The sequence below is a fragment of the Gymnoscopelus braueri genome (genome assembly GCF_963280865.1).
Source record: "Gymnoscopelus braueri genome assembly, chromosome: 17".
In the NCBI taxonomy this organism is placed as follows: Eukaryota; Metazoa; Chordata; class Actinopteri; order Myctophiformes; family Myctophidae; genus Gymnoscopelus; species Gymnoscopelus braueri.
In genome coordinates, this window is record NC_137617.1 from 25,326,330 (window position 1) to 25,351,294 (window position 24,965).

Sequence of the window (24,965 nt, forward strand, 5' to 3'; positions counted from 1 at the left end):
GTTAAGTAAGCCCATATTCTGCCTTTGTGTTTATTAATGATACCATTCTATAAACCATGTCATTTTTGAAGTATACAGTAGCTGTCATCCACTGGACTACCTATCACACAATTATGTCAACGTTTGTGTCCCTAATTGTCATCAACTATGTCATCAACAGCTCACTATATTTGATCTCTCTATGTATAGTATGTACAGCATTGGTTCTTTAAGTGGGGTCCGGGGACCTCCAGGGGTCCTTGGGGGGGTACTAGGGGGTCCCCAGCAAAATTAGTTAATCTAGTGTCACAATCATTTTACCACTTTAACCATATTTTATACTTTGGCTATCTGACCTGCTATTTTAGAAAAATCCCTGGCACAAAACATTTTTGAGATGGGGGGTCCGCAGCCAAATACATATTTGGGGTCCCTGACATGATAAGGTTTGAGAGGCACTGATGTACAGTATCTATAGTGCAAATGGTGCATTTATATTGCGCCTTTATCCAAAGCGCTTTACAATGTGAATTGCATTACAAATTAATACTTTCATTCTCACTGATGGAGGAGGTAACCATGCTATAGGCACCAACCTGCTCATCAGGAGCAGTTTGGGGTTCAGTGTCTAGCTCATCTTGGCTTGCGTGGGATACTCTTGGACAGCATAGCCTAGTCTGCCTTGCTGGCAAGGCGTCTGGTTCTCTTCCGGGAACCAGTGTCATTTTAGTTTTTTATTGCTATAACCATTATTTTATACTTACTATACTACTACAAAAATAACAGATCTACAAGCTCGTAGCGAGCTTATAGATCAGCTATTTTCTTATTTTTTAAATCAATTTTTTTTTAACTCAAATCTTCGCTTCTGGGGATGTCTTCTAAATCCTAACGGTAAAAATGAATAAAACTTATGTTGCTATAATATCAGTGGTTCTCGTTTTTCATGTCAAGGACCCCCAAAATTATATGTATTTGTCCGCGGACCCCCCCCCCCCCCATCTCAAAATATTTTGTTCCAGGGACCACCAGAAGCAAAGATTTTAGTTACAAATTTATATATATATTCAAAGATTTGCACACATTTTTATGATTTTCTTTTCGAAAATAGCAGATTTATAAGCTCATATCATAGCTCACTCTGTGCCATGCTATGAGCTTGTATATCTGCTATTTTTGAATAGCCAAAGAAATCTAAAATGGCACAGATGCGTTCCCAGATTTAATGGGTTCAATTGGGAAAAAATATTCTTCCTTTGGTAGGTGGATCTGCATGCAAGGTCATGTATTTTCTTAAACTAGAAAAGATTAAGACACACACTGAGGGGATCTATACTGACAGGTTTAAGAGAGCGTGGCATGGTTTATGGTTTTCTCTCATATGTTGATCAGCAGACTATGCCTATAAATGTTTGAATTCCAGATATTGCATTGTAAACTTGGTCATATGATGTTGGATGTCTTGTCTGTGATGAACCTGACTTGTACTTTATGTGACCTTTTGTAGCTTTGGCTGTCTTGTGTCTGTTTTGTTTTGTTTAATTTTGACTCTGCTTTTACTTTATATCTATTGTGTATATATCTAATTTTGTCTTAATATTTGTTTTTCATTTCCCTTTTGACTTGTGTCTTAATCTGTGTTATACTTTTCTGTCTTTGTCCTTTTAAAAATGTAAAAGAAAAAAAAACGTGTACCATTTTCTCCTCTACCCCTCTCTTGTCAATATCTTTTTGTAGACGCCAGTGTCTTTTTGAGATTCTACATTCTAAACTATTGTATTGTATTGTATGTATTATATGTATTACTGAGCAATTGCGTGCAATGGACAACAATGGAAACAAATGGCTTTTTGTGTTGTCCTTTTAGCACAACCTTTTACTGCACAACCTGTACTGTTAACGAACTTGTTAAGGATAATTCCTTTTTTAAGGATAAGGATAAAGGATAAGGATAAGGATAAGGATAAGGATAAGGATAAGGTTAATAAGGTATTCAATCAAACCCAGTGGTGGAAAAAGTACTCAAATGTTTTACTTAGGTAAAAGTACCAAAACTGCAATGTAGAAGTACTCTGTTACAAGTAAAAGTCCGGAATTCAAAATGTACTTGAGTAAAAGTACAAAAGTATTGGTTTCAAAATGTACTTAAAGTACCAAAATACCAAAATAGCAGATCTACAAGCTCACAACGCGTCGCATCGCGTTGTGAGTAAAAGTACAATATTTACTCTGAGATGTAGTGGAGTAGAAGTAAAAGTATAGACAATTGGAAATAGTCCAGGAAAGTAAAAGTACCTCAAAATTGTTAAGTACTTAAGTACAGTACTTGAGTAAATGTACTTAGTTACTTTACACCACTGATCAAACCCTCCCCCCTCCTCTCCCCATCCTCAGAAGATTCCAGTCACTCTGCGTAGGCCAGGCTGAGCATGTATGATGTTTTGACAGTAAGTAGTTTCTACAAATATTTGTAACTTGTATCGATACATTTTGTGAAATAAACAGCTTTATTATTTACATAGATAGTAGTAGTATTTACTATCTAATTATTTCTGTGGACTTAAAATCATTGTTTGTATTTGATGGCCTTCATGCACTGGCATTTGGCCTTTGTGCCCACATTTTTTTACATGTATATATGGCAAAATTCCAGGCATGCTCAGTAGTCACAAAGGATGTTTGTGACTACTGATCATCAAGTATAATTTATAAAACACAAGGCATTGGGAAAATACACCAACATCACAGTACATTTTATTATATATTACAGCGCCATTTGAAATTCTACTAATAAATAGACTTTTTTAATTTCACATTTAACAACCAAAGCGCACGTATAGTAGGCCTATACAGTAACTCGAAAGGCATGATAATGATCAATAACAATTGACATCATAATTTGTTTGAGTGAGAAAGATGAGGTACATATACAATGTTTAACAAAATCATTGAGGAAAAAAAAACGCAAGCGTGTTATGTTGGCAGTGCAGGAATGTAGATGGTTGTAGTGCTGATCGCAAGGATAATACGCTCATATGATTTACAGTGTGTGGTTTTTGTCATTTGGTTCAGTTCATATTAAAACTTTGTATATTACAATACACAGAATACTGCCCAAGACTCTACTGGCTTTCTATTGCCTCTGCAGTCTTGTTGTGTGTACCAAAATACCAGTATTTGGAAATCGTGCAGCAAACAAACACAACTATGTAGCCCGCCAAAATCAAATGCTTCTAAACTTAATTCCACTGATATAGATTGTAAATGGAAGGAAAGCAGACGACGGCTAGTAGGCTAGTAAGGCTACCCTTCTCAGTGAATTACGGTCCCTCAGAATTGGCATGTTGTAAGTGGGACAGCAAAAGCGAGTTCTATCATAGTGCATGGAATGTGTTTGACCTTTCTGGTTAAGGAAATTAACACATGACTGCATGAGGCCGTTAGAGAAAGACAGCATGTCACCAAATAAATGAACACTGTATGAACTCACAATTATTTTTTAACACTGAAATAAAAATAACATTTTGAAAAGTTCATCATAATAACTTAGTCACCGCCCCGTAACAAGAGAGCATTCAAGTTCAGTGTCAATTGGGATTTAAGTCAGTTCAGTGCAGTCCAGCGGCACTAGTTACAAACTCACATTGATGCAAAATAGCAACAAAACAATAACACTCAGTACAAGCAGGAATATAGCACGATATTTCTATGGCAGGCAAAACTTTCAAGGTATCAGAAGCTTTTCTATTCCAAGCTCTCAAAGTACTGTCTCTTGCTCACAAGCCCAAAGTCATCTTGGTCATTTGTGTCTTTTGATCTACCAGGCTCTTGTTTCACAGAGTCTGCCTTCATTGTCCTCCACCCTTGTTCCCTATCCATCTTTACCTCCTCATAACGTCCTTCCTGAGTTCCTGGAAAGTGGTGCAGTGTGTCTCTCTCCCTCTCTCCTTTCTCCCTCTCTCTAAGCCATGCCCCAGTCGTCCCTTAGATGAAACCAGGACAGCAATAGTCAGGTTTCTGCCCCAAAATAAACATCTAGGTCCAGGACAAGGCTGATTCCCTGTCTCATAACGATGTTGACTGCTTGATGCTGTGAAAGCTGACTCGTGAGGGTGAGGTGGGGATGGACATGGCTTGGGTCATCCTGTTTCGAATCGAGTGCTGCTCCTGCCACCGGTGAAAACGCTTCCTCGTAGCCGACCGCACCTGACATGGAAAGCACAGCTAATCAGGAATCAGGGGAACCAGCCAATCAGTTGACTAAGTTCATCGTTCTGATCATCCATTAGATAGTTAATGGACATCTACCATGCTCACCTCACAGCATTCTGAACATCACCACATATATATATATATATATATATATATATATATACACATACCAGTATGGTACCTTATTATTTAGACAACATTATTATTCTTACAAACATCCTATTTAAAATATAGATCTTACACAGACAGTAAACATTAAACACAATAACTAGATGCAATAGGACACATACAGTACGTGCATGATAATATATCATCCACGTTATATAATGGTCTGGAGGATAGATAAATCCTGGAATATTCTCAGTACTATATGTACTGTATGTGCATGTAAACATACGCACGGATATACATAACACATACAAATTTCATTGCATACAGTAAACCTATTTTTTGTGAAGAATCAATACACTGTAATCGTATCTAGGCTCTGCAGTCCCAAAGTGCATTCATGCCTTTAATTAATCACATTACATGAATATTTAATTGTAGTGTTGTCCCTATTTAGATTTTTTAACGAACCTGTTATTCAAGCAGGTAGCAAACATTGACGTAACATTACACACAGACTTATAACATTCTTATTTCCCAAGAGACTAGCTGTAGGCACTTTTCTTGTGAACATTAGCAATTCACTGGCACAGGTTAGTAACACAACTGACTGGTGCAGCCAAATCACGTAATCACACACCTTAAAGGGGTATGCACCTACACTTGTGATGTGAATAATGCCTGACTACCTACGACCCAACACTTACCCAACATAACACTTAGGCTACACTTCCCAATGCTTTCTGTGTGTTGAGAGCTCACTCTCTTAGCACAGGAAAACCTCCACCAGCCTACAGTACGTAACGCTGCATTTCGACACGTGTTACAGATATGTTTTAAGATTTCAGATTCAGAATGAACAACGTTGCCCTTTAATATTCACGTGCTAGTGGGGCTGACAATGTCATTCTGTACTGATGTCCTGTGCGTTGCTACACGGCGACTTTTGGCTGAGGCCTTAAATTGGTTCCCTTCCCAAGCACCACCTCCCACTTCTCAGCACTAAAGACACGGCAGCAGCAACTTCACAGGGACACTGAAATCAGCCTAAAGTAGGGGGATATAAATAACACATCTGCGACTGCGCCTAGGGGGAAATAAAACGTTCGATCAATACAGGATGCGGATTTGCTTACCTCACTATTTAGGAAGCAGTAAAACACTGACACGAAGAACCCCTGTGAGCAAGACAGAGGGTGAAAGGGGGAAGGAAAAATTCAACACGGAGGGCATTCAATACAGCGACTTTGAGCCTGCTTCTGAGGGCACACACTGTTTAACACACTGTAAATACTGCTCATTACACACTCGACATGCATTCAGTGATTTCCTGAGAGCAGATCGGCCTTTCTACTACGCAGTAATTAACTCCCAGAGTTAAAGGAGCACTTCACCCATTTTCAACCTTATCGTCAATAATTGGTCCTCACTAATGCTCATTATTATAAGATGGCACAATTTCCGTCTACTCACTCTGCGTCTCATTGGTGGACTGTGAACAGTTCAGAAACCTGCCTACCAATAACATCAATGGGGATTCCAAGCTAATAGAAAGTACAGCCTTTCTCTTCCTGGAAAGTTAGCATTACTGAAATAGAAGCCATTGGTCTTGGATTAATACAACTTTTAAATAAAAGTTTGAAATCTTTTTAGAAATGACCAATCCTGCCTACTGATGATGTCACTGGTAGGCAGGTTTCTGAACTGTCCACAGCCCCCTCTGATGTGATATGTTGAAAATGGTTGAAATGGTCCTTTAAATAAACACTTGAGATGTTATTGTGTACTACTACTGTGCTGTTGCATAAAATAATAATAATAATAATAATAATGGCTTGAATGTATACAATACTCTCACCTTTACAAATCTTTGGCAGAAACCTTTTATCTCCATATTTCAACTTTTTGTTGTGATTTTTCATAAGCGAATGCCCTACTTCGTCACACTACGATGTCACTCAAAAGTAGCAAAAATAGCAGATCTACAAGCTCGTAACGTTTTTCGATATCACACGTTATGAGCTTGTAGATCTGCTATTTTTGCTGTGTGAATTTCTTTTTCACCCATTTAGACCGGGAACCCCAATTCGTTGTTATACCTTTCACTCCGGGAACCCCTTTTTGTAACATTAGCTGTTGCAACATATATTTGTTAATTTAAAAAAAAATTGAAATCTGAAGTTTTTCAGAAAATCTAGGTCAGGATTTAGAAGGCGTTTTTTAGAATCGGCCTCAGGTCTAAATGGGTTAAGTAAAGGTGGAAGTGGTTAAGTCTGTTTATAAATATTGAACCAACGAAAAGTAGCATTTTAACAAGAGCTTGTGACTAACTACATTGGATCCATTGAAAAGTTGCCTATTAAAAAGAGCTTGTGACTAAATAATAATGATGTTGGATCCATTAGAACACAGGTTCTTTTGTCCATCTCCTGAAAAGTAATTAGACATACAAGGTTTCCACCACAATTTTGAGATGTTTACTTTACCGGGGTATTTCCAATTTTCAGTCCTTTCACTTCTACTCCACTACATTTCAGAGGTAAATATTGTACTTTTTACTCCACTACAATTATAGGAGAACTTCAGTTACTAGTTACTTTGTAGATTTGGATTATTATCACAAAACACACATTAACCACTTCAGCCCTATTTATATTTCGGCCATCTGAAAATAGCAGATCTACAAGCTCACAATGCATTGCGATGCGACGCATTGTGAGCTTGTAGCTATTTTCAAACGTTTTTTTAATACATTTTGAACTTGTGAAACGGGACATTCTGCACAATGTGTGTATGTGTGTGTACACACACACACACACACACACACACATTGTGCAGAATACTTTTACTTTTGATACCAATACCTTTGTACTTTCTCTCAAGTAAATTTTGAATTCCGGATTTTTACTTGTAACAGTATTTCTACATTTCAGTATTGAAACTTTAACTTAAGTAAAAAATGTCAGTACTTTTTCCACCACTGAGTATAACTGTCTATTGGACATACCTGGAAGGACTCTAAGAAGGAGTTGAAATATATGAAGACGAGTTGAGATATCTCGTCTTCTCCCGGGTTGACGAAGAACAGCATGTAGGTGATTCCCAGGAGTGGAAGGAGCACCAGGGTGGCCTTCACAGCTTTCCTGCGGACGTAGGGTACAAGATGGTGAACAGACGGCGATGACAGCCACGTCACACAAGTTCCCTTTTGGATGGAAAACTGCTCTTGGCGGCGGCGACAGCGCTTTGTCCTATTCTACCGAGATGCCGTCCTTGATTTTCCATTTCAATCGTGCCATGTTGGCAGTGGTGGAAAGTAACTAAGTACATTTACTGAAGTACTGTACTTGAGTACAATTTTGAGGTATTTTTACATTACTGGAGTATTTCCAATTTTCAGTACTTTTACTTCTATTCCATTACATCTCAGAGGCAAATATTGTACTTTTACTCCACTACAATTATTTGAAAACTTTAGTTACTAGTTACTTTGTAGATATAAATTATTACATTATAAAACATACATTAACCACTTCAGCCTATTCATTCTATTCAAGTGGACAATGAGCCTATTCTAGGCTATTTGAAAATAGCTGATCTCGAATTTCGAATTCCGGACTTTTACTTGTAACATAGTACTTCTACATTGCAGTATTGATACTTTTACTAAAGTAAAACATTTGAGTACTTTTTCCACCACTGCATGTTGGTCAGAAAAGGCGCTCTCAGTACCCCCCCACACACCTCCAAAAGAGGTGAAAGACGGTCGACCAGTGAAGTAGCAGACAGACTGATTATGCAGAGTAAAATAGACAAGACAGACACACACTGTCTCGCACAAAGGTCCAAGTGCCCTTGTTGTAACTACATACAAATACAATTTGTATCTGTATTATCTCTTTTGAAGGTAGTGTATAATCAGTAGGGGGTGCAACAATCAATCAAACTAATCGATTTAATCAATTATAAATAACACATTTTAATAATATTATGGATTTTGGGCAGACGTTTTGACATTTCCTTTTCCTTTTTTCCGAAACGTATCACATCACACGAGACACATTGTGAGCTTGTAGATCGGTTATTTTCTGTATTTTTTGTTCGTTGTACAGTGAAGTATAGAATCGGGCTTCGGTGGTTAATAAAAATAATTGGTTGGTCAATTATAAAAAATCAATGTGTTGATATATAAAAAAATCAAAAACAACAAGAAAATGCACTTAAAAATATATTGATTAATAGAAAAAGTTATTGATCGACAAATCGCTAAGAAAATAATCGATAAATGCAGCCCTAATGATCAGCTATATTGATCCTATATTCTATATTTATTACCTGTACTGAATTGTCTCGGACGTGGTGGAGGCTCGCAGTTTGGTCATGAGGATTCTCACTATGTTGAAGAGGAAAATGAAGTTTATCTGTGGGGAAATCAGACACAGACACAGCATAGGGATGATCGTTATAAAAACTCTGGTGGAATCATGAATGAGGGTCAAAGCCTTTGACCCTTTGAATGACCCTGTTAGCTTTGACTCAAAGGTACCCTTCCATTCCAGAGAATACCCCCCGCTATGCGCTACCGTCCCATTTCCTTCACATAATGTATTTCACCTTCGAATAACAGAGCAGCCACTTAAAAGGAACCCATGGCTATACTGTAAGCCTTGTATGCCTTAATACACTATAAGTACCCTTCCCTACTCAGATAAAACATACAAAACATACATTATGAAACATTTTCATTATTTTGAAATTAGTTAATCTTTTGCCCTACGGCGGGAAAAGGTGATAAAGGGGGCAAAGTGCGTAGCAAGTTGGTGACACATTTTGTCCTTATGTGTGGTGGTGACTGGCCATAATATTGTCTACATCTATCTATGGGATGTACAATATGTGAGTGCTACAAGAGGTATTTTAAATATAGTCTAGATGCTCATTTTAACTGGAGGAAGTATTAAGTTGTTCTTCGTGACCTTTATGTTAAGTGCTTTTAAACATAACACTGAGGACTTTACTGTGTGTTGAACTATTTGACTCCCTCCACAGGCCACACTGAAATGAACCATCAATAATCCAATAAACCAGTGTGTACTTTGTGCATTGAACCAACTCAAAATCTCCATGAACATAAAAACTTAATTGCATAAACTTATTATCAGTGAAGAATCGATGCATTCTACTCTATCAATATAGGCTACGGTTAGTCACTTGAGAAAGAAGAATGGTGTAAGCCTGCACATAATGTCACACAATTAAATATTTATGTGATTGATTAATTAAAGGCATTAATCCACTTTTTGGATTCAGAGCCTATATGAGAGTAGAGTGCATTGATTCTTCACCAATAATATGTCTCCTGTAGGCGAGATAACTCGGTGAGATTATTTCTGACATTTACTTATTGCACACTCAGCAGTGCAGGTTATAATAAGCAAAGCCATAGCCTGGTCTGTGTCTAAGCTTAATGTCAAAAATATTATGAAACTGAGGCTGTATTGGTGCAGACAAAGAAAATGCACCGATATCTCCTCTATAGGACTTTTTTATTTAACTTTTTAAAATCGCTTTGAATAATTAAAAAAATAATAATAATCATATCGGGACCCCAAGAATCGGAATCGAATCGAGAATCCTTTTGATTTGAAAGAAAAAACGATTTTTAATCGAATCGTGACCCCAAAAATCGCAATCGAATCGTGAGTTAGTAGAAGATTCACAGCCCTAGTTATCTGGTTATCTGTAGCCTACGAAGCTGCAGATTCTGAACAGTTATATCTTATAATGAAGATTTACACCAAGAACTAAATAAACAAATATCTGTATCAGTATCGGCTAAATAGTTATTTTAAACATTGGTATCGGATAAGAATTTCCATATCGGTGCATCCCTATAATTGTTATCATTATTATTGTTATTGTTGTTGTTGTTATTATTTCTTACAGTACCATGGCCATTAGTTGTTATGCCAATTCCCAGTGTATTCTAGTCCTAGAGGAGAGCATCCTAGGGAGAGCATCCTAGGGAGTACGTCACAAATGTGGAGGTACATACTATACTATTCCTCTCATTTCAACTCTACACTGTGGCTTCCCTCCCTCTCATTAAATGTGTTCCTTGGAATGCTCGGCCAAGCTGGATGCACCGTGGAGGATTCAAACCCTCCACGGTGTTGGGAAGGAACTTTATCAATGCACCACCCAAGCGCAAGAATATACTCATTTATGCGTGGCAGGAGGCTAGGCTGTTGTACGTTTCAGATAAGCATACCCCATTTATGTCCTTAAAAACAACATGGATTTCAATGTAACTTTACATTTGAGGATCGTAAAACACGTGTGTATGTGTGTGTAAAAGATGTGAATATTGTCAACTGACTGATTCAGTTGATAACCTGCTCGTTTCTAGGTCCTTCCCTCTTGCTGGAGTAGTGAGGTAATATTTATTCCAAGGTTGACGAAGATAGTGCCAACACACCCTTCTATTTAAAGAGAGTATTGCCCTCATGCTCAAGGCAGGGTCTCTGTCTTCGGCCCAAAATGGGCACAGAAACAGCTGAGGAAGCAATGCGGGTCTGTTCTATTACAAAGCCTATCAGACTGCAATGATAACTAAGACTACTGTACCTGGCTCTCGACAGTTTTCGACACGGATTGTCAACAATGCTTTATTGAACAACTGAAGCACCAATGCAGTGGCAATTTCCCATGTGACGAGTAGCCTACTACTTGATGAAGAATAGTGTCTAAATGAAAAATGTCAAGCGCTGCTTTTAACAACAGAGTGAAGTGAAGTGCATGATGAAACATGGGAAGGTAAAATTGCTGAATGGGTATTTTCCGGTTCCACTAGAACTGACCTTGGCCTTAACAGATGCCTAACAATGGTTCAGTGAGTGACTATGTATCATGCCTGACACCGGAGATAAATGCCTATATTTCAGTTTTAATAGCTTCATTTATTGTTGTCTAGTGAGAAAGATAATGACTGTTTTTGAATATATAATTATAAATGAGAAAGGAAAAAGACAATGCTACCACTATTGCTAATAAGACTATTATTATTATTAGGCTATTATTAATGATAATTGTGGGCCAGCAATGTTGATGGAATATGAAGAATCGAACAGATCCATCTTGATCACATCACAAGAAATAAGAGCTGAAGAAATCAACCCACAAGCAAGAAAACAAGACAAAGAGGGGTTTAAGGGGGGGGGGTGAAGGAGACATGGACACAGTGGAATTAAGTGTTTCTTAAGTGATATTCAAAGTCACACAGATAAGCACCTATAGCGTTAGCAGAATGTCTGTGGTGTAGAGTGGAGTGTCTCCTCAATATGACTGTCAGAGCTGAATGAATAGTTCAGGAACCTTGCTAGGAGGGTGATACAGTACTACAGAAGATAGATGACAAGATCAGGGGTCGTCAGCATTTTTCAGGCCAAGGACCCCTTAGCTGAGAGAGAGATGAAGCAGGGATCCCCATTACATTATTTTGCAGATTTAACTTTTTCATAGATTTCATAGATAGCTTCATAGATGTGTTTGACAGCACTATCATCAGTGTTGTGTGAATTCATGTTTTTTGTTTGATGTTGGCTGGTTTACATATTGGACCTGATTCACTAAGCTCGTTTACACCAACATTTTGTACTTATTGGCTTTTACGCAACTTCCAACGTTAGGAGTCTGATTCATAAATATTTTTTTTGTCCGTGAATATTGACTTTCTCATGTCTGCTCCGAGGCAGACTTAAATGGGACCAAATCTTGGGTATGTCATTAGAATGCCTATTCTTCATGCAAAATCAATTACAATAGTGCCAAACCTCAAATAAAATATGTATGTGCAATGTGCCCAACATTTGTCAACAACACATATACAAAATGTATACCCTGTATATGTCAAACGATCTATTGCTTGTATGCATATTATAGACATGATGCAAATTCAACCGATCTTTATTGTCTCCGCCAGGCCGAAGGCATGGCGAGAGAGTATGTTTTACCCCCTGTCCGTCCGTCCGTCCGTCCGTCCTTCTGTCTGTGACCAGCTAATCTCCGCCACCGTTGGCCCGGTCGCTGTGAAACTGTGCACACACACTCCCTGGATGCCACAGCAGAACCTCTGCCCCACATTTTTCAGATCAGCCTGTCATAGCGCCACCATGAGGCCGACTTTTGCAAAACACATTTTTGGATATTACTCCTACAGATTTTATCCAAAAAACACGCAAATCGGTACACAGTATCTCTATAGTAATGTGATCAACACGGATCTGTCCGATTTTCCAGATTCCATCCTGATTGGCTAAGATTGGCTCCCAAAGTTTGAAGGATTGCTCCGTTTTGAACACAATGCCTCAAATCATGAACGCAGCTTGCGATTTCCGTGAATTTCACACGCACATTCCCACTAGGCCGAGGAAGAAATGCCACTTGAATCAGCCTCATGGTGGCGCTATAACAGGCGTTTTTAACTATAACTGCACCGATCTGCCAGAAACTTTGCACGCACACTCCCTAGAGGCCAAGGAAAAACATATGCCCTGCATTTTTCACATTTGCCTTTTATAGCGCCACCAGGGGGCTGACTTATGTATAAAAAAACTTTTTTTATATTTTTGTTTCTTTCTGTGCAGCACTTTGGGCAATCTTTGGTTTTATGTAAATGTCATCTATACATAAAGTTTGATTTGATTTGGACTGCTTCCTCCTCCGCGCTCCTCTGTGGGCAGCACTCAGCTGGGTGAAGCAGAAAACAAGTTCCCCGGCGGGATGAAAAAGGTCACCAAAAAACAAACAAAAAAACATTGAAGACACTTGCTCTACGGCACTGTTTCTCAACCAGTGGGTCGGTACCCAAAAGCAGGCAAGGGACCGTAATATATTGGGCACAGACTTCTTGGTCAAAATGAAATACTCCAGTAAAGTAAAAATACCTGAAAAGTGTACTTAAGTACAGTACTTGAGTACTGTACTGTACAATTAGACCATTGTCTATCCAAAACTAGATATTCAACTTGATGTTCACAGACGGAAGAAGATACAAAGAGAGAGAGGGGAAACCTTTGGAAAATGTATTTTGTTTCCTTGTCACGCAACCTCACATGCTTCACACTTGCAACATGGACATTCTGTACAGCATGATTTACACAGAGTTCTCTCTCTTGACAAACTGGCTATTTGACTTGAGTTCATTCAACCTCCACCATCAGTTTGATTCTCTTCCTCATAAGTTCACGATTTCTTCACCTCAAACAGTGATGTATTTATCAGTGCCTGTTTACTTCTCTTTTCCACCAGCTATTTAACACCAGTTTATTTTATTACATTTCATTTCATTTGATGGAGGTACAGGACAACAGTTGTAGAAAAACAGCATGTACAGTACTCGTTCATAAATAAATAAGTATATACATAAATCTATACCATGTTCCCTGGTATTATATATATATATATATATATATATATATATATATATATATATATATATATATATATATATATATATATATATATATATATATATATATATATATATATATATATATGTCACTGTATGCAACTATACAGTTATAGTTAATGTTTTGTAATAATAATCAAAATCTAAGTAACAAGTAACTAAAGTTTTCAAATAATTGTAGTGGAGTAAAAGTACAATATTTGCCTCTGAGATGTAGTGGAGTAGAAGTAGAAGTACTGAACACTGGAAATACCTAAAAAGTGTACTTAAGTACAGTAGGCCCTACTTAAGTAAATGTTCTTAGTCACTTTACACCACTGCATTTTTGTACTTCTATTGTTATTCAGTTATTTAGCTGTTCCTGTCGTGTTTTTCACACTTACTGCGGGCTGTGATGACACACAGGGATCAATAAAGAGTATCTATAATTTATGCACAATAAATGACAATGCGTAAATTTGAGGAAAGTATTGCAACAGCATGACTTTATCAACCTACAATGAGAGCATTATAGGTTGACTAGATACCCAAACTAGATATTAAACTTTTTTTTCACAGATGGAACAAGACGGAGGTGCGTTCCAATTTCCTTTAGGCAAAACGCCAACAGACTTATTTACTGTTGCCAGTTTCCTTCTCTTATCCACCTGTGTGTGTGTGTGTGTGTGTGTGTGTGTGTGTGTGTGTGTGTGTGTGTGTGTGTGTGTGTGTGTGTGTGTGTGTGTGTGTGTGTGTGTGTGTGTGTGTGTGTGTGTGTGTGTGTGTGTGTGTGTGTGTGTGTGTGTGTGTGTGTGTGTGTGTGCGCGTGTGCGTGTGAATCGTTTGGCCTAGATTTTCCAGCAAGACACAATTTTGCAGCCTCACTCTTGTGTTTCGATAGCAGGTGAGTATGTAGACAAGTAAGACGCGAACGCTGGAAGCGAACGCAGCTCGAAAATATTGTGTATTTACAGACTTGTAATCCCTGTTATTTCACCGTGATGGGGAGAGAACATTGACATTGTGTGTGTGTGTGTGTGTGTGTGTGTGTGTGTGTGTGTGTGTGTGTGTGTGTGTGTGTGTGTTTTGCAGGCTGTTGTGCATTTTAATCAGAGCATTGTCTACATTCCTGCACTCTGGCGCACTCTGGCGGCTGCACACAGGCAGTGCACGCACACAGAGACACAGAGACACAGAGACACAGACACACACACAACCCGAGCACGGTTTCATAGTAAGCTGCACTTGCGCTCCTTCCGCGTTCGCAATTAGAGGTGTTGCCTCCAGATGCTTGCACCTTACCCAGACACAGTTTACAGATAACCTCATTGACATTCTCAGGTTCCCTATCAGCATTGGGTTTAAAACCAAAATATCGCCCACTTGGCCGAGGAAGAAATGTCACCCTTTTCACATTGGCCTGTTATAACTTTTTCTAGTTTCTTTTCAGTTGACGCATTTAGAGCCGAGTTATTAGATCCCTCTGCGTGTTTGTCGTTTTTGCAAGTGTGGCCACAGTTTCGCTATAGGCTTTCATGCCAACTCCAATGTTGCACTATTAATTTGTAATATTGACCACATATCACATGAACGCAGTCTTATCATATTGATGAGGATACAGTATGGATGAAATCTAGCTGTGTTCATGACTCCATTTCCAATTCCGATGTATGGCAATGGAGGGTTCATCCAAAGGACAGAATCCCCTCAGTAATCTATAAAGCTCTGATAAAAATGATCGGATATTGGCAGATTCCAGCATCATCTTTTTACCTCGGCAAAGGTGAGTGAGGAATTGTTCAGTAGAAAGGGCTTATATAATATCCATTCCAAGTTGTATTAGCCTCTGTTAAACCTTGTAAACTAACTTCTTGATTCTCATTACACGTGAGAGTTGGCTATTTACTTAATTAGCGTTCGCTTACGCTCATTGTAAGCTGGTAGATCTGTCCAGTTTGAGCAGTGGTGACGTGTTTCTTCTGACATAGAACGTTTCCGGTTGCCTTTTATGGTCTTATATGGGGCGTGGAGCGATGCAAATGATTCGCCACGGGAACGTGCCTCTGACTTTCAGACAAATATGATGAACACCTGCGATACACACACATCAGATATTTACACGCCGTTTGGTGAATCGCACGTCAGTTTGTGCTTATTGAAAATACACACACCTTTAGTTTAGGCACTATTTACGAACAGCTTAGTGAATCAGGCCCATTATCTTTTCTATTAAAAAGTTGTTCATATTAATGTGTATTTTCAGACATTTAACTACATACAGCAGTAACCTCTCGCTCTATTTTCCCTCAACATCAAACCTCTTTGCTGAAAATAGCCGATCTGCAAGCTATTTTCGGTGAATGTTCCCCAATGAATAGGGAATTAGGGATGCTAGGGTTCAAGTGGTTAACGCAAAAAAAAAAAGAAGAAGAAAAGTTCCAGTCACACAAAGATTTGTCAAGAGGAAGCATTTGTGGGGTGAAAATTTGTGGAATCAGACTGTGGTAGAAGTGACAGTTGGATTAGATGTCAAGGATCACACTTTGCCTCTTGAGATTCAGAAGACTTGGCAGGAGTCACTGTGGTGTTGTCATATGCCGATGAAAGGATTGTGCAGACTAGACTAGGGCAGGGGCTTAACGTGGTGCTGATATCCAAGTTTGCTCTGCTTAGCTTAGCTGTAGTTAAAAACCAAGCTGTTGGTTTATTATGGGATACAACTGAAGACAAAAACGTTACCGGTTGGTCTGGTATGTCTAGCCTTTGACTGCGGCTGAAGTATACTTCACATTATTTGAACTCTCGAGGAAGCCATTGAGTGCCATTCATTTCAGTACGGTATGAAGCCACTGCAATATTGCAGAGACTTTAAACTTGCTTGAGAAAGGTGATACAACATAGTGACCTTGATTTCGCTTAAAGTCTTTGGAAAAGTTGCTTTGTGTTTGTGTTTCAATGCATTTTGAAGAACAGATTGATTTGAAAAGACGAGCCAAATGGTCCCTAGAGAAAAGCTTGATCTATAAAGGTCTTAATGCTCTGTGCTGTTTAGCCAACAGTGACTCGATTATTCAGGTAAGTTTGGTAACGTACTATGCAGAACATTTAAATGAATGCGGTCTAAAGATGAAACAATTGACAGGATATGGTCTGTGATTATTTATGATATATGGAAGCTGTGAATAGACATTGCATTTACAGTATTGAGAGTGGTATGGTCCTCTAACCCATTAAGACCAGGAAAGCATCTGTGTTAGGGGTGTGCCGATACACTAATTTCACGAAACGATACGATATTGGGCTCACAACTTCGATACGATTTCGATACGATACGATACGCACTTTTTTATTATGAAAATATATGGGGGAGAAAAAAAGCAAATGCAAACAAATAATTCCGTTTTTGCATTATTCAGACATGCAAACTTGTAGCTTTTCAGCTACAATAGCCGTTTTGAATCCAAATACGGCAATAGTGTGACACCTGACCCGAAAAAAATCTTTTCACCTCAGGGCTGTTTGCATGCCTGATTATTATTACTGTAAAAAAAAAAAAAAAAAAAAAAATCAAAACGATATATTTTTTCTTCTCAAAACGATACATATCGTCACGAAAACGTATCGCGATATATCGCGGGACGATATATCGGCACACCCCTAATCTGTGTTATTTTAGATTTTTGCGTTAAAAAATAGCAGAATTACAAGCTCCCGGCGAGCTTGTGGATTTTTTAACATTTTAAACAAATCTTGAAAGTGTTTGAAAAATGTTGAATCATCTTGAATTACGAAAAAGATCGAGAACTACTGATTAAGGCGTTTGTAGAATCGGCCTCAGGTCTTAATGGGTTAAGGAATTGGAGTGGTGAAAGTCTCACACACCACACAACAAATCAAGAATGAATAGTCTAGACAGAGACTCGAAAAATAAATATTTTTTATTCGATTTTTTACACATTCAACCACATGCTAAAGTGATGAGGACAAACGTTCGATCATAAGACCATCGTCAGTGCCATCCGACGGCACTTATGATGGTCTTATGACCATGAAACATTTGTCCTCCTAACAATTGTGCACTTTGGGCACTTTAGCATGTGGTTGAGCATGTAAAAAATAAAAAATAAAGTTTGCAGTCTCTGTCTGAGAAGTCATCCTTAATTTTTTTTTGTGGTGTGTCTCAAACACTAGTTCCTCTTAGTTTTTGAAAAAAACGCACCTGTCTACCCTGGACTTTATTCCTTTAGGAATTGCATATAGTGGCTCAACGGGTAAATACTGTACACTTTTTATTTTATTACCACCTCAGGACCTGGGCTTTATGTTCCTCCTTACTTTCCTGTCTCTCCTTCCTGTCTTGCCGCAGAGGAGAAAAGCATACAATAGAGTTATGATAGTCGGGAAGCATAAAGCCTTGAATAGCTCTTGGTAACTTGAAAAGTTACCAAGGATACAGTTTCTTGGTATGTCAAAAAGAAACTTATCGGATTGACTGCTTGTACTGTATATGATTAAATTGAAATAAAACAGACTCCTGCCCTAATATTTCTGTCTGTCAGTTTGATTTTGTAGTTGCCATAATACCAACGTTTTACTTGTACATGTAGAGGCTAGATTTGGAGGGCAAACTAAAACAACCACAATTTTATCATCATATTTATCCCGTTGAATGTTTTGAGATGTCAAAAACTGAATGTTACTTGCTATTTAAAAGCAAATAAAATTATGTCTGAACGAAAATAAACATTATGTCTACAGTATGTTGTTCAGTGGAGTCACATATGGTAAATGGTAAATGGACTGCATTTATATACAGTAGCACTTTTCTACAAATCGCTTTACAATGTATTTCACATTCACCCATTCACACACCGATGACGGAGGAAACCATGCAAGGCTCATCGTGAGCAGCAGTTAGGGGTTCAGTGTCTTGCCCCCCGCCACAAATAGAGAATAGGAATTTTCTAAACCATACAAAACCATCCTAACTGGGAGAATATCTCCCACTTAATGCTGTATATCACTGAATTATAGTTAAATAGTTAAATACCTTTGATAAATGCATTAATAAAACATCGTCATTGTGTCTATTGTGGACACAACATTGTACTGTTAAAATGTTCACGGATTTTTCATGTAGAATTGCAAATGAGGGATGATCACTTCAAAAGCTACAGACACCAAGACTGCAATGGTACTGTGTCAGCTTCACTGAAACATACATCACGGATGTTTCCTGTCATTCATTGTCAAATATATTCCATTTTTGGTAAGCCCTGCCAACAGAGATTATAAATGGAGCTAGGGGCTTGATTCCAGCGGTGTTGGAATGTAGTAAAATGAAAAATAAGACTTGCTATAAACCAAGGTGGATTAAGATTGAGTTGTGTAACACCCAGCTGTGATCTTTTTCCCTATCTTTGACATTTGAGAAATAAAGCAAACTACACCAGGAACCAGAGGATCTCATATCTCTGAGATATGAATAGGACGCTGTATTATGTAAAGTTTACATAATACAGCGTCCTATTCATATCTCAGAGATATGAGATAATAAACACCGTTCTTAATGGGTTTACATTGTAAACCCATTAAGAACGGTGCTTATTATCACGACAGAATGGAATGGCTGGAATTTGTCTCGAAGCTTCACCACAAAACATGGAGGCCTGGTGAAGGCATCAGTTCCCACTGACAGTGTTCTCACTGCCCCATCAGTTGTGGGGGGAAAGTACTGCAGAGCATTTCAGTACAATACTGTAGGTAAATCCAGAGCCAGTGACATAGAAACAGGTTACGTGGTTCATATATCGTGTGTACTTAATCAACACCCATTATGAGGATTCAGCGTTTGGAACTATACAGAAAATGATTGAATACTGAATATTTTATGAATATTCTTTGTTCACATGATCTGCCATTGCTGTAAAATAATTGGCCTGATGGAGTGAACGGACATGACACAAATCTCAATGGCTCTGGGTAAATCTATATAGGTTTTATGTCCTCTCCCGACGGAGAGAGGTAATTTGGTATCACTTTCTCTGAAGCCCATGTGTATAATGCATTATAATCTGATAATAACACTGTATATTAATAGATATAAGCAATAATAATGCTATATAATAATAATCATCAACACACACATCAACACATTGTAAAGCACTAGACCACCGGCATACTTAGGAACGACGCAAGTCAGGCACGATGGAAGTTGGAAATGCATGCCCCACCGAGTTATGCAATATCTGTGTCAGAGTACCTGTTGTAACTGTCTGTCTGTCTGTCTGTCTGTCTGTGACCATGTTATGCCCATATATGGAGATTTTTGTAATTGTCTGTCTGCGTCCCTTTTATGCATAAATGGAGTTCTGTGTCAGGAATGGATGCTCAAATAGGGAGTCTCAGACAGTCTTGAACATCATATTGATGATATCAGCGTACTCCATTACGAGGATTTGCGTTTTCATCAATTATTTGGGGAGATCCACTGATCCACACATGAGATATTGGGCTTGTGGGCAGGGCTACTAGTACAGTAGGTGTCCTACCTGACACCAAGGGTCACAAGTTCTCACTGGAGGAGTAGGGCGACCTCCAACCATTGCAGATATGCTAGTTATATTGTGTTAACATACTGATACAGATTGAGTAAATACAAATACAACAACAAATTATAACATTTTGCAGCAAAAAATGCAACGAAGAAAATATTCCACTCACCACCAACACAAATATCATGGGCCCTTGATAGATGTAATCTGTGTAGACTCCACTTCGCTTGCCAAACCAGCATCTGAAAAGGGGTAGAGCAGTCAAATTTTTAAAGAGTAAGTTCAAAAGTTCAGAGTGCTTTGAATTGTCTTTAAATATATTTTAAATTTATATATATACTATATAAGTAATATGCTCCCCTCAAGTTCAATTCATTTTGTTGATACCAAAATTCACTTAAAGGAGAATTCCGGACAAATTAAGTGTTATCTTTGATGTCTCGTTACTCACCTAACGACGTGAAAAGTGGCGTTCTTTTTTTCCATATATTCCCCTGTCGTCATTTTTTAAACCCCCTCCGTTGTCATAATGGGAGCGCGTGGGTAAGGGAAATTCGTCTATTATAACCGACGCAAAGTTGTTTTTTTCTCTACTAGTATTCATAGTAGAGTCTCATGATAGTCAAACATGCGTTGAAACTATCTGCGAGGCTGCCGTCAATGGCGAACGAGTTAACACTGGTTGCTTGTTTCCAGAATCTGGCAACACGAGTTGCCAGGTTCTGGAAAGAAACAAGCATCCAGTGTTAAATCGTTCGCCATTAACGGTGGCCTCGCAGGACATTTCAACGCACGTTTGACTATCATGAGACTCCACAATGACTAGCAGAAGAGAGAAATTGGTAATTTGCTCAAAACCTGACTTATGAACATCACATATTTAGACAGAAGTGATTCGCTCCATCAGAATAACACATTACATTTGAATAATCCAAACGTACACTGTACAGTAATCCACTTTTTCATATTACACTAGAGATATTACTACATGTAATTGGTTCTTAATATCAATCATTGTGAACACTGACAATTAAACTGGCTGGTGTGTAATTAAGAATCATGTGTAGCCTAATGTAAATGTGATTACAGAGGGATATTAACGGTCACTCGTCTCTTTAATCCAATACAGTTTGACTTTGCCTCCGTCCTTCATTATCACGGCTTGCATCAGTTTTAGAATCGGTTTGCATGTCAAAGAAACACGTCAAAGGACTTACTTCTCATTGTCGTAGTATAGTTTTCCAATCGCCCATGCCACAATTATGGGAAACGGAATACCTGTAAGGGGGGGGATTGGACAAAGAGAGAGAGAAAGAGAAACTGACAAACACCCAAGGACAGAAATTGCATAATGGCACTCTGGGGATTTCACACAGTATTTTCCTTTTTTTTCCTTTTCTGTCAAAAGCAATTGTGTTTTGAGAGTTGTGATCCGCAGGACCTGTCAACGCCTGAACATCTCTGTGCAAATGAATGAAACGCTAGACTCTGGTTGAAGATAATGCAGAGTGATTTTCTGTTTTGCTTAATTGTTAAGGGTACAATGAAGCCTGAGTCATACTTCGTTACACAACCGCATCGCATGCTGAAAATAGCCGACCTACAAGCCCACAACGTGTAGCATGTTGTGAGCTTGTAGGTTGGCTATTTCTGGCGCGCAACACCGTCGTGCGACGGAGCATAAATTTGGCATTAGGCAGCTAAACTGCCAGGAAGACCTTGCCATCCCTCCTTGTCAGCCAACTGTGTGTTTTTTTGGATGCTAGCAGCGATGCGTTGCATTGCCTGTGTTAGATACTGTACTGTCGAACCTCTGGGAAATCTAATCGCACAGCCCCAGACCGCTTCAATTGGTTGGGGATGATGTGTTTGAAGAAAATAAATAAATAAAACAAAACCACACATATCTCCATAATGTTCTTTCTTTCATGTTGCCTATTTCTGCCATATGGTCCACACACCAGTCGGTGGCTGAAGCTAAGCGAGGAAAATGGAAATTGATCATGTTCTCTCTCTCCTTTCACACCAATGCCAAAGAAATCTGCCATCTCCCGCTCACATCTGTCATTTTGCTAGCAGAGTTCACACTGCCTTGAGGGGGGGACTGTAACCCAGCTGGCACAATACACTAATCTCAGCACAGCATAGTTTAATCTGACAGAGTGAAAAGGGGTATTAGCAAACGCCGCACTAATACGTTTCAGTGGTGTCAAAGGAAATCCTCGTAGCTAGAAAAGTCTGCTTTTCAGCAGACTTGAGAGGGTCCTCACGGGGTCCTATGGTCATGACATGTCATCAATGCATCAAAGATCATGAAAAATATAGGTCGGATTCAGTTTTTTTCTCTCTCAAAGTTCAAATATTGAAAAACTTGCAAGACAGCATGAGATCTCATATACAGCATGATAATAATATGTCATAATAAATGTTTGTCGTTGTCATGCAAATCAGAGCTTGCTCTCGCATTTTGAACAGAGTGAGTGGTCACAGTAAGTGAATAAGACTCCAACCACAAAATGAAGTTATGCGGAGCTCACACAGCACACAGTAAGATGGAGCGAGTGGAGAGGGAGAGCGTACGTACACCAGCCAATGCAGATAAACATCCACTTGCGCAGCTTGTCGGTGGAGTAGGTGAGCACAATGGCAGTGTGAAGGTAGCAGCCCTCGCCAAACATCCAGAAGAAATTGGTGGAGTGGAAATAGTTGAAGGAGGCTGTGACGAGACGGCACCAAATCTAGGGAGTGAATCGATTTATGAATTATAATGTATGTATTAATTCTAACACCTCATAATTAGGTTAACGCTTAATTTGTTCAACAGCATGCCTATTGCATCAAACAATGCCCTGTGGCAAATGGAATATGAAAGCCTTATGCTCCTTATTCTTAATCATTATGTTAATATAGCCCAGGAAAGAGGGTCAGATTACTGGAGAAGCGTCTGATGGGATGATTGATGGGATATAATCCACTCTAGATAATTGAAGCTCAGATACAAAATACAGCCTTTCTTCATTGCTTTTTAGCTGCAGAATTTAGTGAGGATGATTCCATTTGTGTGAAAGGATATGCTTTTAGCTCCATTCACAAATAATTCAGCTACGGTATTTATCTCTAATCTGACAGGGTCTACATATAAACTGTTCTACTATAATACTATCTCTATGGTCTCTGTCTATGCTGTTGTGGGTACACACGTGACAATATGTCAGTAGTCAAATAAGGATAGAGGACCGTGCTTGTGGTTAGAAGGTTGCTGGTTGACAGCCCCCAGACCGGCAGGAAACATCCGGGCAGAAAAGTGGATGAGCAACACTCAACCCCTCCCTCAATAAGTGCCTTACTCAAGTGCCCTTGAGCAAGGCACTTATCCCCAACTGCTTCAGTTGGAGAAGCACCTGGGCGCGGAAGTGAATGAGCAAAACTCAACCCCTCGCTCATTAAGTGCCTTGCTCAAGTGCCCTTGAGCAAGGCACTTATCCCCAACTGCTTCAGTGGAACAGCTCAGTGGCCAACAGTGCTTGTACAGGCAGCTCCCCAGGTATGAATGTGTGTGTGGCTGCCACTCACCACATTGCTTTCATGTACTTCGGGGTTCATGGTCATTTGGACAACAAACCAAGTGGCGTTTCTCAGGATGAAGGCAGTGATGAGGTTCCAGTGGATGATGTTCCTCAGACAGCGAATGCTCCTGTGAAACAGACGAGGAACACAGCACTCATTCATTTTCATTCATTTTCTCCCTGCAGTTTAGATGTTATCAACCCCCCCCCAAGGGTGTAGACAAACACATGTCTCCTCCAATAAGTAAGACCTGAGGCCGATTCTACAAATGCCTTCTAATTCAGTAGTTCTCACTCTTTCAAGATTTTTCAAAAATGTTCAAAAATAGCAGATGTACAAGCTCGCTATACAAGCTTGTATATCTGCTATTTTTGAATGGCCAACGCTAAAATCTAAAATGACATGCTTTCCCAGTTTTAATGGATACATTTTTTATTATGATTTTTTTTTCTAACTGTTCATTCATTTTCTTCCCTGTTCATTCATCCCCCCCCCCAGGGTGTAGACACATGTCTCCTCCAATAAAGGAGTTTTAGCGGGAGGACGTCATGCGTCTTTACTGTTATTTCATCTAATGTTCAAATAGAAGGTTAAAACATCACACTGGGCCTGGGCGGCAGCGTGGTGGTCCAGGCACCCTAGGTTGCAATGCCAGCCTGACAACATGTCGCGGGTTCGACTCCCGATCCAGACGACCTTTGCTGCGTGTGACCCCCCCATCTCTCTCCCCCCATTTCCTATCAGCCTACTGCATTCTATCAATAAAGGCAAAAAGCCACAAAAAAAAAGAAAAACATCACAATGGTTTAAAGCTCCCAAAGTGGGTGACCTACATTGCTGTAATGTATTTGTTATTGTATTTGTTTATTTGATAGAGTGTAGAGAAAGAGATTAGTTTTGAGGATATTACTAAGAGGAGACCTTGTAAGGGAAATAAATACAGGAGGGAGAAAGCGCCAGTGTTGTATTGGGAGGTCCTAACCACTGTGACCTTTTCTCACACACTGGATCCTCACACACTGATGAAGGCCAGACGGCCTAAAATGTGTTGATGGAGTGTTAAATTAAGTAAACAGACCTTGTCTGAGTGTGACCCT

At 39.1% G+C, this 24,965-nt stretch overlaps 1 protein-coding gene across 1 annotated transcript in view; it reads right to left on the reverse strand.

Annotated features, from left to right (window-relative positions):
- Positions 1-3,896: 3,896 nt before the first annotated feature.
- The window catches only part of crhr1 (corticotropin releasing hormone receptor 1), a 94,348-nt gene continuing 73,279 nt past the window's right edge, over positions 3,897-24,965 (reverse strand). The window contains exons 7-14 of the mRNA XM_080455227.1: positions 23,875-23,995; positions 22,886-23,039; positions 21,519-21,579; positions 20,471-20,543; positions 8,635-8,720; positions 7,307-7,442; positions 5,436-5,477; positions 3,897-4,185 (exon numbers count right to left, since the gene is read on the reverse strand). Coding sequence (XP_080311353.1) covers positions 4,045-4,185; positions 5,436-5,477; positions 7,307-7,442; positions 8,635-8,720; positions 20,471-20,543; positions 21,519-21,579; positions 22,886-23,039; positions 23,875-23,995 — 814 coding nt within the window. The 3' untranslated portion in view covers positions 3,897-4,044. The remainder of the gene's footprint in view (positions 4,186-5,435; positions 5,478-7,306; positions 7,443-8,634; positions 8,721-20,470; positions 20,544-21,518; positions 21,580-22,885; positions 23,040-23,874; positions 23,996-24,965) is intronic.